Source organism: Lampetra planeri, chromosome 34, assembly GCF_965212315.1.
Source record: "Lampetra planeri chromosome 34, kcLamPlan1.2.h2, whole genome shotgun sequence".
NCBI classification, from domain to species: Eukaryota; Metazoa; Chordata; class Hyperoartia; order Petromyzontiformes; family Petromyzontidae; genus Lampetra; species Lampetra planeri.
Genome location: NC_136140.1, coordinates 11,546,292 through 11,567,125, shown reverse-complemented (window position 1 = coordinate 11,567,125; position 20,834 = coordinate 11,546,292). Strand labels below are relative to the sequence as shown.

Here is a 20,834-nt window from a genome sequence, read left to right as displayed (position 1 = left end):
TTCAGCTTCTGATGGGAGAGAGTGTGTCTGTCTGCAGCTCACTCAAGGGGCATCAGCGACATCGGCTCAGACCTTTTTTTATGAGGACCGGTGTGCTGGTGCCGCCAAAATGTCCATTCAGCTCCTGAACCACGACACCGCCCGAAACACGACACCGCCCGGACCACGACACCGCCCGGACCACGACACCGCCCGGACCACGACACCGCCCGGACCACGACACCGCCATTGTGCAGCGACAACAATAGCAGCGATCTCGCCACGTGGCTATTCCGCACATGGCGTCCAGGTTTGTGAATAATTATCTGAGTAACAGTAACATAACTTCTTTTGAGCCCCGAGTTAATTATTCGGATTCCTATGCATGTTTGTTTAATTCCCCACTGGGGAAACCTCCTGACCGAGTGTCAAGGCTCTGTTTCAAGAGAGTCCTGGCAAGTTTGTTCGCGTTTGAAGCGATGTCACTGCGGCTGCGGCTGGTTGTAATCCAAATTGAGCCTTTTTGAACATGTGGCTGCTGTGCATTTACACGGCACGAATACGCCACTTGGTGTGCGATGTCGTTTGTGGCCAGGCCGCTTTTGAAAGACAAGCGACCTGGGCCTTACCTGGAAGAAAAAAAGTCGTTAGTTTAGAGTACAGTAGAACCCCTCTTAACGACGGTAATTAGTTCCACGCAACCGGTCGTTAAGTGATTTGGTCATTAAGCGAGTTTAGGGAATACACGTTAAAGGCTTACATTGTTTCCGATAACAATGGATTTTAATACATAAGGATACTAAAAACTTTACGAACACATACTATTGCAAGAAATACGGTTAATAAATGCGTGAATTAATATTTGCTGTACCTACAACAGCCCGGCTTTTAAGGGAGAATGGTCGGTAAGTGAATACATTGGGCTCTATGGAGGCACTACACTACTATACACTACACTACTGTAGGGGTGTCAGGGGAAGGATTCCCACCAATAGATGGGTTAGGGGGAGGGGTGATCGAGGGGATATAAGGAGAGAACGGGCGGGAAAGAGGGGCCTTTGGCGGGAACGGGATTGGGACGGGTGGCGACAGGTGTGAATGGAAGGAAAGGAATAAAGGACGAGACCCCTGCAATCTCGTGTCGGCTCCTCTCTACATTTGGTGGCAGCGGTGGGATCCTAATGGCTACAAAGAAGAATCCTCGCGGGAGGGAGCCGAGGGAGGAGGAAGCAGGGGCCGGGGATCCTTCACATCCTGGGCAACAAGGGGGCCTGCTGTCAGAAGCAGCAGAAGGGGGCCCGGATCGCCTGGAGGATCGCATGGAGGACCGCATGGCCCGCGTGGAGAGGGCGCTCCAGGAGCTCTTGCAGAGGCTCCCTATGGGGGGCCCGCCGGCAAGTTTGTGGCTGAGGAAGAAGATTGGGAGGAGTTTGTCCGCCGATTCGAGGCTGCCTTCCACGCTCTCGAGTGGACAGACCAAGAGGCCCTACGAGCGCTGCCATCTGTTCTGGGCAAAGAAGCACTCTCCTCTTACACCTCCCTTCCCTCGCACAGCAAGTCCACGCTACAGGCGGCCTACGAGGCTTTGGGGGAGATCTATTGCCCGGCGGAAGGAGCCTTTAAACGGTTCCAGGATCGCCAGCGAGGGGCTAAAGAATCCCCTTTAGCCTACAGGGGGGCGCTGCTCGTGTTGGCGAGGAGAGCTTTCCCTCGCCTGGCTGAAGAAGCGCTCGAGGACCTCGTGGTCGAGCACCTCATCGCCTACGCTTGCCGCGCCGGCGTTGTAATGCCCGTAGTGACGCCGGAAGAACGCACCTCGCTGTGGGCTGCCCGGACCATCCAAGCCCACGAGCAGGTCATGGGCCGGGCGCCACCCGTGGGCCCGGTGGCTGGCGCGGCGGGGGTGAACAGCCGAGCCGTTGCTGCGGCGCTACTTGGTCCAGCGACACTAACCGCCGAACCTGCACCGTCACCACAGGCTGCCGGTGGGGCATCTGGGGACGGACCGCCGACGTCTGAGACGGAGCCATCGCTGCGGGAGGTGTACGCGGCGATCCGGGGACTGGCGGAGCAGAGGGACCAGCCGCCGCGTCGCTGGCAGCCGCCTCTACAACATCGCGCCGAGCCCCCCCGACGCAACGCCCCGTGGGTCTGCCACCGTTGTGGTCGCGAGGGGCATGTGGCGAGGGGGTGCCGCACGGAGCCGGAGGCCGCCAACGTCACCTGGAACCTGCCGGGGCCGAACGCCGACAGGAGCCAGGCGAGTGACGCCGTCCCACCCGGCCTCTCGGGCGGGCCGGGTAATTACAATTCCGACGCCGCGAACTCACCGGGAGTCTCCTCGGGGTGGGCGCCGGTGGTGTCGTTTCCCGGTCCCCGCTGTTCTGGTCGGGGGAAGGGGATAGCGCCGGGGCCTGTGGTCGCATCGCGACCCGGAGTGGCGTCGCGAACGGACGTGACGTTGCGTCCGGAAGTGACGTCGCGGTCGGAAGTGGTGTCGCGGATCGCGCCGGGAATTGCGCCGGGGCCGTGGACCGCGCCTGGAATCGCGCCGGGGCCAGGGACCGCGTCGGGGATCGCGCCGAGGCCGGGGACCGCGCCGGGAGTCGCGCCGACGCCGGGAGGGACGTCGCGGACGGAGGTGACGTCGCGGGCGGAGGTGACGTCGCGGGCGGAAGTGACGTCGCGGCCGGCAGCGACGTCGATGCCGGGCGTGACGTCGCGCGCGGGCGGGGTTTCGCGGGCGGGCGTGACGTCGCGGGCGGGCGTGGTCTCGCGGGCGGGCGTGGGTTCGCGGGCGGGCGTGACGTCGCGGGTGGGCGTGGTTTCGCGGGCGGGCGGGGTTTCGCGGGCGGGCGTGACGTCGCGGGTGGGCGTGGTTTCGCGGGCGGGCGTGGGTTCGCGGGCGGGCGTGACGTCACCGGCGGGCGTGACGTCGCCGGCGGGCGTGACGTCACCAGTTACCTGCAACGCCGGCGAGTTGCCAGGGGCAACGGCCCGGGGGCGGAGGCAGCCCACACGATTGACATTGCGCCCTGGAGCAATTCCACGACCCGCCTCACCACCGCTTTGCGACAGAGCGAGACGGAACCAGGGGGACCACGCCCCCGTGACAAAGGAAAGGGAGGGGCTCACGGGAAGGCCCACCCCCCAGTCCCCACCGCCCCCTACAATGGGGGGGCCCCCCCACACCACAAGGGGGGCCCATCCTACGTCACCTAGGGGGGGCAATTTGCACTACATAGAGAGCCCAGCCCGCAACCCAGGGGTAAGCCCACACTATGTAACAAGGGCGCGTTCACCCTGCTGTGACGCACTCCAAAGGGAGGAACCCCATCTTTAGTCCATCCACACCCATCCCCCATCATTTCACCATGCACCACAGGATAACGAGACGCCGCCTGGTCAGTGGCCGGACTCAGCCACACAATGGAGGAAGCTGGCAAGGCGGGTGGTAGCGGCCACGTCAGGAACCTCGGTCCTGGTCGGGGAAATCGCGGGAGTGTCGGCACGTATCTTGGTCGATACGGGAGCATCAGCCACGATCATCTCGAGCACCATGCATGAGATGCTGCCGGATAAAATCCGACCTTTAGTCCCCGTCAAGACAACGTTCATTGCAGCAAATGGAGGCAGCATGGGCTTCCTGGGCCAGGTTGAAGCCCCGATACAGATTGGGCAGCTTTCGGTAGCAGGACCCATCCTTGTCTCCGCAACGTTGCCCGTACCCTGCCTGTTGGGGACGGACTTTCTGAGGCGGATGCCAATGAAAATCGATCTGGCCAATGGGCGGGTGGAAGTCCAGGGAACGCATCTCCATTTCCTAAAGGCGGAGGGGGCCAGCCGGGGTGTACCCTACGTGCAGGCTCTGGTCAGTAAGTCTGTCTCCATTCCCCCGGCAGCCCAGATGCTGGTTCCGCTGCAATATCGGTCCCCCCTCGTGACAGCCCGACCAGACTCACCCATCCTGGTGTCTCCGGCGTCAGCGGCCATGGATCGTCATGCGCTGGTGGGGGCCGAAACTATTGTACAGAGGAACCAGCATCTGTTCATTCAGGTGCTGAACACCTCCGATAGAACAGCGACGGTGCAGGAGGGAACAGTTCTGGCCCACGTTAGTCCCTTGTCACTAGGAGCCCCAGGGACAGAGCCCGAGCTTGTAGGCAGCATCAGCCAGTCCGAGGACAGAGGGGCCAAATCGTGGATGGACCAGCTGGCGGGGCCTGAGCCGGGATTGCCGCCCGACCAGAAACAGCAGCTGCACTCGTTATTGCAGGAGTTCTCGGACGTGTTCAGCCGGGGACCGTTCGACCTAGGGCGCACAAATCTGTCACAGCACCACATCAACACGGGAGATGCCGCACCCCTGCGCCAAAACACATATAGAATGAGCCCATTGGAAAAAGGGCACATTCAACAAGCGGTGCAGGAGATGCTGCGGGCCGACATAATTTCTCCATCCTCGAGTCCCTGGGGGGCACCGGTGGTCCTAGTCAAGAAGTCAGATGGGTCACTGAGATTCTGTGTGGACTTCCGACGCCTCAATGCCGTCACGCTGGCCGACGCATATCCCCTACCACGTATCGACGACTCATTGGATGCACTGGCGGGAGCAAAATTTTTCAGTACGCTGAATTTGTTGTCCGGGTTCTGGCAGGTCCCACTAGACGCGGACTCCCGGCCTAAAACAGCATTCCGGACACCACAGGGCCTGTTCGAGTTCAACTGCCTTCCTATGGGCCTCCAGACGGCGCCGGCAACGTTCCAACGCATAATGGAGTTGGCCTTGGCAGGCCTCCAATGGGAAACGTGCCTCATCTACCTGGACGACGTCATTGTTTTCAGCCGATCATTCGAGGAACACATTGACCGATTGCGTCAGGTGTTCCTGCGGTTCCGGAACGCGAACTTGAAGCTCAAGCCGTCGAAGTGCCACCTTATGCAGTCGTCGGTACGCTACTTGGGCCACGTCGTCAGTGAGTCGGGAGTGGCTACAGACCCGGAAAAGACGGCCTGCGTGAGGGCCTGGGCTGTTCCCACAACGGTTCCGGAGGTACGCCGGTTTGTGGGTTTCGTTTCTTACTACCGCCGGTTTGTGCCCAACTTCGCAACCATTGCCAAGCCCTTGCACGTGTTGACGGCGAAGAACCAGAGGTTTTATTGGGGCCCTCTGGAGGAAGAGGCATTCCAGCAGCTGCGCTCACGTCTGACAGATGCACCACCATTGGCCTTTCCGGATTTTGGCCTCCCCTTTATCCTGGACACGGACGCCAGCGATGTGGGCATCGGCAGTGTTTTGTCGCAAGTCCAGCAGGGTCGGGAGGGGGTTATCGCCTATGGTAGTCGCGTGCTTTCATCAGCGGAGCAGCGCTACTGCGTCACACGTAGGGAACTCCTGGCAGTCGTTCACTTTGTGCAGCAATTCCGACCCTACCTGTATGGTCGCAAATTTACGGTCCGCACTGACCACGCGGCCTTGCAGTATTCGCTCCGCATCGACCAGCCTTCGGGCCAGCTGGCCAGATGGATAGAACGCCTGCAGGAGTACAGGTACCAAGTAGTGCATCGCAAAGGGACCAGACATGCCAACGCAGACGCATTGTCCCGACTGGTGCCCCAGGGCCCTTGTGCATGCACCACAGGCGGGGCACGCTGCAAGGAGGCGAGGCCGGAGGGGACGGTCATCGCTCCCGTACGCACGGCGGAGGGCGCACAGGGTGAGGTCCAGCTGACCGACCACGACCTGGGGCTGACCTTGGACGATTGGAGACGGCTACAGCTGGAGGAAGCCCCACTGCGAACACTACGCGCCTCAGCAGAGGCAGGGGGGGAGGAGTACATCGTATGGGAGGATCTCCTCATGCGATGGGACCCGACAGGGCGCCGGCGATGCCTGGTAGTTCCGGAGTCGCTGCGTCAACAATTGGTTATGGACGTACACGGCCGCCAGCTGCTGCATCTGGCAGGGCGGAAGACACTGCACACATTACAGGGTCGGTACTTTTGGCCAGGTATGACCGCTGACGTGCATCGATGGGTCGCTACCTGCGTCGAATGTGCGCGGCGAAAGCCGCCACCCCGGGTAAGCCGGGCGCCCCTACAGCCCATCACGGTGACCAGGGTCAACGAATTGGTTGCGTTGGACATCTTGGGACCGCTGCCGGTCACGCCACGGGGAAATAAATACCTGTTGGTCGGAGTCGAGTACTGCACGAGGTGGCCGATGGCGTGGGCCCTCCCGGACCAAACGGCACAGACCATCGCCGATGCCTTCGTGGGAGGCTATGTCCTTGATAAAGGGGCACCGGAGCGGTTGCTCACGGATCAGGGCAGGAATTTCTCCTCACAGCTATTGAAGGACGTCTGCTCTATCCTGGGCACTAAAAAGGTCCGAACATCTCCATATCATCCCCAGACCGATGGGATGGTAGAGCGGCTTAACCGCACCATAGCGGCCATGCTGTCCCAAGTGGTGGACGAAAACCATTCCGACTGGGACCTCCACATTCCATCGGTCTTAGCGGCGTACAGGGTGGCCCCACACGCGGCGACGGGGTTCTCGCCGTTTTTCCTGATGTACGGACGGGATCCCGTTCCGCCTATTGAGGTGCAGCTGACGGACATTCCGGCAAGAGCCGACGCATGGCCGAAGGCACTAAAGACCTCCCTCATTTATTTGAGAGAGGCCCGCCAAGCAGCCGAGGCCGCATCGGCCGCGAGCCAAGAGAGTAATGTACGGATACGGGAGAGGACAGTGACAGCCAAGCCCTTTAAAGTCGGGGACCAGGCATGGCTACACTGTCCTCAGGTGCCGGTTGGCCTCTCACCAAAGCTGCACCGACCCTGGAAAGGGCCGGTCGAGGTCATCAAAGCACTCCGACCGCAGTGCGTCCAGGTCCAACTGGGTAAGCGACGATGGTTTGTACACCCCACCCGCCTTAAGCCATACATCTCTCCACCGTCATCTTCACCAACATCACCACCAACATCACTGCCAACATCATCATCATCCCTACCCAGGCCAAGGTCGCCGACCACCACGCGCCGACCGGCAGGGGGTTCGGTGCCCTGTGTTCCCTTGTCACCTACAGCACCCCATGTGAGGCCTGACGGAGCGGCGGCACGAGCGGGGGCCGGAGAGACAGCGGCGCCAGGCAAGGCGACACCGGCACCACCGAACCAGGGACCGCGACGAGAGGGCCTTCGAAGGAGGGGGCCGCCACGGTCATCTGCTGCCTGTGGATGTCCGGGCTGTTACGGGATGCTGGCTGGAGACCTGGGCAGGCCGCGCAATTGATTTGTTGTGTTATATTGCATTGTATGGTTGTGGGGGGGGGTAAGGGCTGTCGTCACTGTCAGTGGTGGGAGGCATGGGGAGACTTAAATGGTCCATGGGGGAGGCAGAACCGAGGACGGTTATTTTTTCTCCGGGGGGGGGGGGGTGATGTAGGGGTGTCAGGGGAAGGATTCCCACCAATAGATGGGTTAGGGGGAGGGGTGATCGAGGGGATATAAGGAGAGAACGGGCGGGAAAGAGGGGCCTTTGGCGGGAACGGGATTGGGACGGGTGGCGACAGGTGTGAATGGAAGGAAAGGAATAAAGGACGAGACCCCTGCAATCTCGTGTCGGCTCCTCTCTACACTACTATACACTACACTACTGTACTCTACACTTAAACTACAGTATTATAAACTATACTACTATACACTACATGATACACTACTATACACTACATACACTACTATACACTACACTACTACACACTACACTACTATACTCTACACTTAAACTACTATACACTGCACATTGGGCTCTATGGAGGCCGTCGTTAAGCAATAAGTCATTAGCAGGGGTGGTAGTTAAGAGAGGGTTCTACTCTAAACTGCTATACACTACATGATACACTACTATATACTACACTACTATACACTACATGATACACTACACTACTATACACCAGAGGTGGGACAAAGTCATTGTTATGCAAGTCCAAGTCGAGTCGCAAGTCATCAAATTCATGACTCGAGTCTGACTCGAGTCCAAGTCACATGACTCGAGTCCACATCTCATAGGTGGGACAAAGTCATTGTTATGCAAGTCCAAGTCGAGTCGCAAGTCATCAAATTCATGACTCGAGTCTGACTCGAGTCCAAGTCACATGACTCGAGTCCACACCTCTGCTATACACTACACAATTATACACTACATGATACACTACACTTCTATACACTACACTACATGATACACTACACTACTATACACTACATTATACACTACACTAATATACACTACACTACTATACACTACTATACACTAAAAGATACACTACACTACATGATACACTACACTACTATACACTACATGATACACTACACTATTATACACTACACTACTATACACTACATGATAAACTACACTACTATACTCTACATTATACACTACAATAATATACACTACATGATACACTATACTACATGATACACTACACTACTATACACTACATGATACACTACACTACTATACACTACATGATACACTACACTACTATACACTACATTATACACTACACTAATATACACTACACTACTATACACTACATGATACACTACACTACATGATACACTACAATACTATACACTACATTATACACTATACTACTATACACTACACTACTATACACTACATGATACACTACTATACACTGCTATACACTACACTATACACGACACTACTATACACTACACTATACACTACTATACACTACACTACTATACACTACACTATACACGACACTACTATACACTACATGATACACTACTATACACGACACATTGGGCTATCATTGGCAGTTGTGGTCGTTAAGAAGGATTCTACTGTGCACTACTATACACTACACTATACACTACTATACACTACTATACACGACACTATTATACACTACGTTATACACTACTATACATTACACATTCGGCTCGATGTAGGCCTATCGTTAGGCGATTGGTAGTTAGCAGGGTGGCCGTTAAGCGTGGTTCTACTCTAATCTTCAGGTACATTTTCAGCACTCCCTGCGGTGTTTGGCAGAAACCAATTAAATCGTAGGTGGGCTCTTTTTCCTTTTTTTAGCTCAAGGGAGGAAACCGGAGAGAGCCTGTGGAGGAAACCCATGCAGGAACAAGCAGAGAGAGAGAGAGACAAACCGTACACCGAAATCGAACGCGGGCACCACCTTAGCGCTGTGAGGCACGAGTGTTATAACGCCACTGTGCCCCGAGACAGATTCGCAAAGCACAAAGGCGTTCGAATGTTGTCACGATGATTTCCCACACGCCATGCGAGCGAGCGAGTAGCGAGTGGGAATAACTCAGTAGAACTTTGGGGTGGCCAAGAACCTACTCTCCCAATCAAGTGGTCTCAGAAAGCCGACGACAGATGTCGTTTGGACCTCGGTGCTTTTGTCACACGGGTGGAGGGGGGGAGGTTGAATTCGCGCTCGCTTTAGGGAACCCCTCTGCCTGCCGCAATTATCGCGTTAATGGGGGGCCGATCGGGCTCATCACATCAGCCGCGGGTCAATGCGAGGGCTCGTGAACTCAGCGCGCCGTGATTACCGCTCGCCCGCATCGCCCGACATCACGCCACGCTGAGGCAGCGAAGAAGCCCCTTGGTGATCACACCGCTGGTCGCCTTCCTTGAGAGCGTCTGGAATGCGGAGTTCCTTCCCTGTCACTCACCCCGGTGAGTCAACTCCCAGTCGTCACCAGTGTCCACTCACCACTCACCAGAGCCCACTCACCACTCACCACTCACCAGAGCCCACTCACCACTCACCAGAGCCCACTCACCACTCACCACTCACCAGAGCCCACTCACCACTCACCAGAGCCCACTCACCACTCACCACTCACCAGAGCCCACTCACCACTCACCAGAGCCCACTCACCACTCACCAGGTGTCCACTCACCACTCACCAGTGTCCACTCACCACTCACCAGTGCCCACTCACCACTCACACTCACCACTCACCAGTATCAAGTCACCAGTGTCCAGTCATAGCGTTAATGGACGAGATCAGATTCATCGCATGAACCAAGGTCAACACGGGTGCTTGTAAACTCGGGGTTAAGCGACAGACTGCTAATGAAGGAGGTAAATCACCGCCTTCCCGTATTTGTCGCTCTCTAAATCGTAAACATGAACATATTTTGCTGCTACGCATTTCATTGACCACGCGACCCTTCTGGGAATGGATTGCGTTCAGCAGTGATTGGGATGACATCGTCCCCCGATTGGGATGACATCGTCCCCCGATGGGGATGACATCGTCCCACGATGGGGATGACATCGTCCCCCGATTGGGATGACATCGTCCCCCGATGGGGATGACATCGTCCCCCGATGGGGATGACATCAGCCAGGAGGTTGCCACGGTTCAGCGCGTCGTGGCACCAGCGGCGAGGAAACATGGCAACGGCGCCGGTGGTGGGGTAGGGGTCAGGGATGGGGCACCATGGCCAAATGGAGACGAGACTGAGGATGGATTGCAAGTCAAAGGAGGGAAGCGCACCCAAGAGGACGACCCCCACAGAGACAGAGCGAGGCGGTTGGCCTTCACGCGCAAGGCGGTGAGATTGCGATGGCTTGGTCGGAGGTCTTCGACCAGCAGCGCCATGGCCCCCCAACTCCGGTGGGGTCGTGTTGGCACCGATGCCAGCTGCCAGCTGACGGAATTGGGCTAAGTGGTCAAGTGACGTGCATCGTCACGTGTCTCCCATCACCGAGCATCTCCCTCAAAGCATCTCCCGCCTCCAAATATCTCCCGCCATGTAGCTATAGGCTGTGAGACACATCTTATCATCATGGCAGCACAAACTTTCCCCTTGCCCTCCCTAATCGACAAATAACTCACAAAACACATACACACACCCACACCAGGCACTCACTCACACAGACTTTCACTCGCATCGACACCCGCTCATACAGACTCACTCATAGTCACTCAAATAGGCACTCACGAGACAAACATCCACCATAAAGCCTGTAACAGACTGTTGGGGCAAGTGCTGTTAGTGAGGACCTATCAAGGCCGGCACGGCACACGAGGGGTGGGTGGCCAACACCACGCGCGGCTGCCTTTGTATCCCTAGTGGCAATGTTTACACATCGCACCAGGTACTCATTTGAGGCTGAGTCGACCGAGGGGAGGCCCAAGACCGGTTCAGATAATCGTCACTGGTGTTGGCCGTGAGAAGGAATCGAAGCCGGGTCGCCAGGTCCATAGCACAGTGCGCTAACTGCTGCACCACCGCTTCCCACACAGGCACTCACACACACACTCATACAGACTCACTCACACACACTCACACATTCTCACTCGTATAGACTCACACACACACCCACTCATGCTAACTCACTCACACACACACCCACTCACTCACACAGACTCACTCAGACTCACTCATACAGACTCACTCATTCAGACTCACTCATACAGACTCACACACACACTCACTCACACAGACTCACGCACTCACACACTCACACACACACTCACACACTCACACACACACACTCACACACCCACTCACTCACACACGCAATCACACAGACTCACTCACACACTCACACACCCACTCACTCAGTATATAGTACAGTGTAGACTCGTGTGATGTAAAAGAATAAAGTTTAGATGGAAGCATATTATATATATTTTTTACGACGTAGAATTGTAATGTATTACTTACTGTTAGTAACTCAGCTTATTGTAGAGTATATTTAGTATACTGATGATACTATGTAGTTTATACTTTAGTTGTTTTCGTGGTGGTTTTAGTTACTGCAGCTACATACTATTAACATTCCTTCCCTTTATTAATGCTACCCCTACCCCCTCCCTTTGATGCTGCTAATCCTGCATAATGCACGGGCATAAGTAGTACTAATCACATACCTGCATTTCCCATATCCCTTCCCTTTGATCCTGCTAATCCTGCATAATGCACGGGCATGAGTAGTACTAATCACATACCTGCATTCCCATAAATATGCTAAATGCCTCTTGATATGCATATTCTTTTGTCAAGGCGCTCTTTTCCCCCCTTCCAACCCAGCTTATATATATGCTCCAAGCACGTGTGCTGTTTCATTCAGACGCTGTCGCCTCGACAGACCTGGTTTTCACCTGAGGACGGCTGCTTGCGTTGTGGCCGAAACGTCGTGAGAATTGTTTTATTATGTTTTATTTTTATTATTGTATTACTTCCCTTCTACGTGACTTTACCGAAAGAACCAAGAAGATGGACTCACTCACACACTCACACAGACTCACTCACTCACACACCCACTCACACAGACTCACTCACACATTCTCACTCATACAGACTCACACACACACTCACACAATCACACACACCCACTCACTCACACACGCACTCACACAGACTCACTCACACACTCACACACCCACTCACTCACTCACACACTCACACAAACTCACTCACTCACTCACACACAGACTCACTCACACATTCTCACTCATACAGACTCACATACACACTCACTCACACAGACTCACTCACTCACACACTCACACAGACTCACACACTCACACAGACTCACACAGACTCACTGACTCACACGCTCACACAGACTCACTCACACACACACTCACACAGACTCACTCACACGCTCACACACTCACACAGACTCACTCACTCACATACCCACTCACACAGACTCACTCACTCACACACCCACTCACACAGACGCACTCACTCACACACCCACTCACACAGACTCACTCACACACCCACTCACACGCTCACACAGACTCACTCACACACACACTCACACAGACTCACACACACACCCACTCACACAGACTCACACACACTCCCACAGACTCACTCACACACTCACACAGACTCACTCACACAGACTCACACCCACTCACACAGACTCACACACACTCACACAGACTCACTCACTTACACACACTCAATCACACAGACTCACTCACACACACACACAGACTCACTCACTCACACACACACACAGACTCACTCACACACCTACTCACTCACACACCCACTCACTCACACACCCACTCACACAGACTCACTCACACACACAAACTCACTCACTCACACAGACTCACTCACTCACACAGACTCACTCACACACACTCACACATACTCACTCACTCGCTCACACACTCACACAGACTCACTCACTCACATACCCACTCACACAGACTCACTCACTCACACACCCACTCACACAGACGCACTCACTCACACACCCACTCACACAGACTCACTCACACACCCACTCACACGCTCACACAGACTCACTCACACACACACTCACACAGACTCACACACACACCTACTCACACAGACTCACACACACTCACACAGACTCACTCACACACTCACACAGACTCACTCACACAGACTCACACCCACTCACACAGACTCACACACACTCACACAGACTCACTCACTTACACACACTCAATCACACAGACTCACTCACACACACACACAGACTCACTCACTCACACACACACACAGACTCACTCACACACCTACTCACTCACACACCCACTCACTCACACACCCACTCACACAGACTCACTCACACACACAAACTCACTCACTCACACAGACTCACTCACTCACACAGACTCACTCACACACACTCACACATACTCACTCACTCGCTCACACACTCACACAGACTCACTCACTCACATACCCACTCACACAGACTCACTCACTCACACACCCACTCACACAGACGCACTCACTCACACACCCACTCACACAGACTCACTCACACACCCACTCACACGCTCACACAGACTCACTCACACACACACTCACACAGACTCACACACACACCTACTCACACAGACTCACACACACTCACACAGACTCACTCACACACTCACACAGACTCACTCACACAGACTCACACCCACTCACACAGACTCACACACACTCACACAGACTCACTCACTTACACACACTCAATCACACAGACTCACTCACACACACACACAGACTCACTCACTCACACACACACACAGACTCACTCACTCACACACCTACTCACTCACACACCCACTCACTCACACACCCACTCACACAGACTCACTCACACACACAAACTCACTCACTCACACAGACTCACTCACTCACACAGACTCACTCACACACACTCACACATACTCACTCACTCGCTCACACTCACTCACCCACCCACTCACACAGACTCACTCACACACTCACACAGACTCACTCACACACACACAGACTCACACACACACCCACTCACACAGACTCACACACACTCACACAGACTCACTCACTCACACACTCACACAGACTCACTCACACAGACTCACACCCACTCACACAGACTCACTCACACACACAAACTCACTCACTCACACAGACTCACTCACTCACACAGACTCACTCACACACACTCACACATACTCACTCACTCGCTCACACACTCACTCACCCACCCACTCACACAGACTCACTCACACACTCACACAGACTCACTCACACACACACAGACTCACACACACACCCACTCACACAGACTCACACACACTCACACAGACTCACTCACACACACACACAGACTCACTCACACACACACACAGACTCACTCACTCACACACCTACTCACTCACACACCCACTCACTCACACACCCACTCACACAGACTCACTCACACACACAAACTCACTCACACAGACTCACTCACTCACACAGACTCACTCACACACACTCACACATACTCACTCACTCGCTCACACACTCACTCACCCACCCACTCACACAGACTCACTCACACACACTCACACATACTCACTCACTCGCTCACACACTCACTCACCCACCCACTCACACAGACTCACTCACACACTCACACATACTCACTCACTCGCTCACACACTCACTCACCCACCCACTCACACAGACTCACTCACACACTCACACAGACTCACTCACACACAGGCACTCACACATGGAGGTTTCGTGCTGCCCCGCGTGAGATTCTCAAGCAAGTGGTGCCGAGAGCGCAAACTCAGGGGAAGCAGATTCACGCCGCGGTGCGACAGAGTGAGTCCGTGACGTCTGGAGGGATCATGCGCGCATGAGCCGAATGCGGCCAATGGATGCGATGGCACGCGGTGAACGTGAACGGGCAACGGAGCGTGGGGTCGAGCACGAAGTCTACGTCGCTCTTCCTCTTCCCCAACTCCTTCAGACGGCTGAGGATGTGCTCGGGAGGCGAATCGTATTTGGACATTACACAGACGACTTTCGCCATGATTACGATGTATCGGTCCATGTGTCACGGGCTCGAGCAACGCTACCTCGCCTGGTACGCAGGAGGTTGTGGGTTCGATCCCGACCCTGACGCCTGCTGCTGTACATTTGGAGTTTGCGGTGTCTCTCTCTCTCATCATCATCATCACGGTGGCTAGGAGATGTTAACTACCTCGCCTGGTATACAGGAGGTCGTGGGTTCGATCCCGGCCCTGACGCCTGAATCCAAACGCGTTTAGAAATATTTGACTGCTAAGCATTTTTCTACATGATAAGCCACTTCGTTGAGCTATCATTTGTGGCGAGGTCGCTTCTGGAAAAAGAACTACAGAGCCCAGCGGGCCTTACCTGGTGAGAGAATAAAATAGTTGAGTCTGCAATGAGCAACGGCCCCCGTGGAGAGGATGTGAAAATATGAGCGCCCCACCCCCCATCCCTCCATCTCTGCCCTGCACACGACTCGAACCCAGGTATCGTAGGTGTAGAGGGTCGGAGGAGCTCTCGATCCCCGCGACTACGTGGAGGGTTGGGGCTCTCTGTGCGTGTCTGTTACAGTCGCAGTATCCCGTAGCGCCCCCCTTGCCTCCACCACCTCGAGGGGGCCTCCTCACCCTGTGCACCCCCAATTCGCGGCCCCGCGCGCCGCACGGCCGCAGACCAAACATCGCGAGTTCAAATGTCGGCAGGTGCCATCTCGCCCCCAATGTTGGGCAAACAGCGACCTGAATTAACCCCGTTTCCAAAGCGCAGCACGGAGCCCGAAATGGGGATGGGGGCACGTGGGGGTCTCGGGGGATGGGGGGTGGCGGGGGGGTTTGGTCTGTGGCTGTCTGGGTGGGTGGTGGTCGCGGTGTGGAGGGGGGCTGTGGCGAGGCGGGAAGGAGGACATTGCCACTGCCATCGATTTCCTCGCCAGCACCGATTGGCCCGCGCGGGAGAGCGCGGAGCGGGGTGAATGTTCGGGCTCATGCTCGTGCCGGATTACAACGGGGCCTCTCCCTCCCTCCATCTCCCTCCCCTCCAACTCCCTCCCCTCCCTCCAACTCCCTCCATCTCGCTCCATCTCCCTCGCCTACCTCCATCTCCCTCCCTCCATCTCCCTCCCTCCATCTCCCTCCCCTCCCTCCAACTCCCTACATCTCCCTCCATCTCGCTTCATCTCCCTCCCTCCATCTCCCTCCCTCCATCTCCCTCCCTCCATCTCCCTCCATCTCCCTCCATCTCCCTCCCCTCCCTCCAACTCCCTCCAACTCCCTCCATCTCCCTCCCCTACCTCCATCTCCCTCCATCTCCCTCCCCTCCCTCCAACTCCCTCCAACTCCCTCCATCTCCCTCCCCTCCCTCCAACTCCCTCCATCTCCCTCCCCTACCTCCATCTCCCTCCCTCCATCTCCCTACCTCCATCTCCCTCCAACTCCCTCTCCTCCCTCCATCTCCCTCCATCTCCCTCCATCTCCCTCCCTCCATCTCGTTCCATCTCCCTCCCTCCATCTCCCTCCCTCCATCTCCCTCCATCCATCTCCCTCCCCTCCCTCCAACTCCCTCCATCTCCCTCCCCTACCTCCATCTCCCTACCTCCATCTCCCTCCAACTCCCTCTCCTCCCTCCCTCCATCTCCCTCCATCTCGTTCCATCTCCCTTCCTCCATCTCCCTCCATCTCCCTCCCCTACCTCTGCCAAATGGGCGGTGGCGGAGGCTCAGCGCCTCACTCATCCGCGCTCCGCTCCCTGCGCTCCATCTCCCTTCTCTCGCCAACTGTTGGCTTCCCACAAATCTTCCTCTCCGCCAGCTTCCGGGCCGCGTCCCCTCTGTCTCTGCGCCCCCCCCCACCACTTAGCAGGGGGGGGGGGTTCACGCCGTCTCAACCCTCCGTGTCTCTGTTCCACATTCGGCACCTTTCCCCCATCCCCCAAGTCACCTTCTTTGTCATCAACTTCCCCGTCCTACGAGAATCTGGCGAGCTTCGCCAATCCCCGTGCCCCTAAATTCCGGGATTGTGAGGCTCCACTCCGCTCGCTCTCTCTCTCTCGCTTCCCCAATCACCTCGCCGTTGTTTCTGCGTTGACCTCTCCTGGTGCTCTCTCCGACTCGGATTCTCTGACTGCGGAAATCAATCATCGTCGCTCTCTCTTTCTCCCCCCCCTCTCTCTCCTTCCCTTGTGCCAGTCATTGCCCTTCCTTCACCTCACGACATATCCATCTCACACGCGGCCTGGGCCCTCTGCCAAACACGAGCACTGCCTGCATCCTGCCAACCAGCCGACTCAGCAGCCGACTCACCAACTTACTCACCACCCTACTCACCATCAGCCGACTCACCAACCTACTCACCACCCTACCCATCAGCCGACTCACCAACTTACTCACCACCCTACCCATCAGCCGACTCACCAACCTACTCACCACCCTACCCATCAGCCGACTCACCAACCTACTCACCACCCTACCCATCAGCCGACTCACCAACCTACTCACCATCAAACTCATCAATCTACTCACTACACTCCTCGCCAAGCTACTCACCAACTTACTCACTACCCTACCCATCAGCCGACTCACCAACCTACTCACCATCCTACTCACCATCAAACTCACCAATCTACTCACTACACTCCTCGCCAAGCTACTCACCAACTTACTCACTACCCTACCCATCAGCCGACTCACCAACCTACTCACCATCCTACTCACCATCAAACTCATCAATCTACTCACTACACTCCTCGCCAAGCTACTCACCAACTTACTCACTACCATACCCATCAGCCGACTCACCATCCTACTCACCATCAAACTCACCAATCTACTCACTACACGCCTCGCCAAGCTACTCACCAACTTACTCACCAAACTATCCACCAACCCACCCACCTACCTACCCATTAGCACACCTGCCTACGTGTCCACCTACCGGCTTGCCCGCGCCCCGTTCTTGCTGTGTGGGCGCTGGTGAGCTGATGAGGAGCTGGCGATGAGATGCGTCAGCACGGATCCTTTCTCGACGCGCGCGTGCGCTCGTCTGCAGCCCTCGCCACGTGGAGCCACCTCCCGCAGGTTACGAACTCTGTCGCGGCAAATTGTTTCGCCTCCGGTATCCGCGATCACTCGCGCGACACTCGCCTACGTGCACGACACACTCATCGACTAATCGTCGACGGGCACGGCCCATCCACCGCCGGACGGAGAACCTCTCCACGTGCCATTTCCATCCCACCGTCTCGCGTGGCCTGAGCTAATCTCGCTTGCATGTGCCTCTCTCAGCTCTCGTACGACGCACCCCCCACCCATTCCCCCTTCGCGAGCCAGACCGCGTTCTGCCCTAGTTCGCATTATTTTCCTCGACGGTCAATAACACGTCCTGTGCGTCGTGTTGACTTTCTCTGATCCACGTGCTCCTCTCTCTCTGTCTCTCATTGGAATTCCGAGCTCGTGCCCCTCCGCGCTCCGTTGCGCACCCATGAAGCGTTGTTCCATCTCCTTCATCAATGGGGAGTTTGACGCGGACGCCCCACAGGTTGCGCGCTCGCCACCTGTTGTTGCAGAGGTCCGCGGTTTAGATTTCAGCGGCCGCCCTGGTTAATACTGCGGTGTGTGTGTGTAGTGGTTAGCGCGCTGCGCTACGAACCCGGCTTCCCGAGTTCGATTTTCGCTCACGGCCAACACCAGTTACGATCATCTGAACCGGTCCTGGGCCTCCCCTAGGTCGACTCAGCCCCAAATGAGTACCCGGTGTGATGTGTAAACATCGCCACTGGGGAGACAAAAGCGGCCGGGCCTGGTGTTGGCCACCCATCCCCTCGTGTGCCGTAACCGCCTTCATAGGTGCTCCCAAACAGCACTTGCCCCAACAGGTTATTAAGGCTATACGGGGGATCTTTGTCTTTGTGGGGAGCGGTAGCGTAGTGGTTAGCGCTCTGCTGCGCTATGAACGCGGCGACGCGAGTTTGATTCCCACTCACTGCTAAGACCAGTAACGATCATATGATCCGGTTTTGGACCTCCCCTAGGTCGACTCAGCATCAAATGAGTATCTGGTATGGTGTGTAAGCATCGTTACTCGGGAGACAAAGGCGGTCGGGCGAGGTGCTGGCCTCTCACGCCGTCGTGTGCCGTTCCGGCCTACGTGGTGATGATTAGTGCGGTTGGCGACGTACGGTGAGAACGTTTCCTCAGCCCATCATCCTTCCAGTGGTCGACACAATTTGTACCAATTGTGGAGGAGTCAATAGTGGGTTTGCGATGTGCAGACTCATCCCTGCCATAGAAATGAGGAATTCCCACCACTGGCTCAGGGATTTCAGCTGCTCCAGGAGAGGAGCACCGAATCTGAAATCGCTCCGTTCTTTGTTTGACCACCGACACCTTCTCCGTCACAGCCGCGATCTCACCCCCACCACCCCCACCACCGCCACCACCGCCACCACTGACACGCGTCCGTCAAGCTCCTCCTTTTGGTCTTTGTCTTTCGTACGGCTGCTGATGTCGATGCAGAGCAAACAACCATAACTTCACATACAGGTGGGCAAGGCCAGATAACCGCGTCCGGAGTATCAGCAGAGTAGTGCAGTATCCCTGAGGTCTCATTTGTATTTGTGGATCGGGGGAACGTACGGTCTGTTCTGCATGAGCCACGTCGCACACTACGACTGGAGAGGTTGGTGACATCACCGGCGACCACCGCACACAAGGACAAGACCACGGCTGGCGATTAGCACGCGGCACAACAACAACAAACAAGGACAACCCGCCGGCTTGAGATAAACAACCTCGACATTTTGAGATCCCCACCACCACCACCCGTGATAGAAACAGCGGCAGAAGCCGTCTCTCAGAATCCCGGCGAGGCGAGGCGGCCGCGGGGGGGGGGGGGTCACCGCACGCCACGCTGGAGACAATCCGAGCGGCGCGCGGACCAACGGGAGGGCCGCGCGTCACGCGGAAACTCAAACGCGGCCACCGAGGCCGATAACGGGGAATTGGAATTGGGAGGGGGGGGGGGCAGGGAGGGAAGGAGGGAGGGAGGGACAGGGGGAACATAGAGAGAGGTAGGGAAGGGGTAAGGAGGAGGAGCGGAGCTTGCTTCTTCGTGTTGATGTCTGTGTCTACGAAGAAAGTAGCACAGATTGATTTTGTTTCACGATGGTCAAACACGTAAAATCTTTCATTTAAAAGGGGGGGGGGGGGCACATAAAGCAAAGCCACGGAAATAAACCTAAAAAACGACATGACGAACGAAGCAAAGTGCCGACTAAACCGAGCATCTTCTTGTTTCCTCTGATCGTAAAAAAGGAAGGGGAGGGAGGAAGGAAGTGGAGGGAGGAAGTGGAGGGAGGGAGGAAGGGGAGGGAGGGGCTGGTGGCACAATTCTGAAACGCAACGAGCAACCCACGCCTTGCGACACACGCGTGCGTGACCGTCTCCACCGCACAGCTGCAAACGAAGGTCGCTGCTACTCCGCTCTGTCTCCCGCGCGTCCCCTTTCCACTCGGGCGTGATCATGGC

The 20,834-nt window shown here is 56.1% G+C and overlaps 2 protein-coding genes across 2 annotated transcripts in view; one reads left to right on the top strand and one right to left on the bottom strand.

Moving 5' to 3' along the window:
- Nucleotides 1-20,834, bottom strand: part of LOC144729966 (receptor-type tyrosine-protein phosphatase gamma-like) — a 455,918-nt gene that overhangs the window by 302,773 nt on the left and 132,311 nt on the right. The window lies entirely within an intron of this gene.
- LOC144729944 (uncharacterized) lies at nucleotides 878-7,159 on the top strand. Its single transcript, XM_078610371.1, has 3 exons — nucleotides 878-884; nucleotides 1,338-2,239; nucleotides 7,071-7,159. The coding sequence occupies exons 1-3, from the start codon at nucleotides 878-880 to the stop codon at nucleotides 7,080-7,082; spliced, it is 921 nt and encodes a 306-aa protein (XP_078466497.1). The 3' UTR covers nucleotides 7,083-7,159.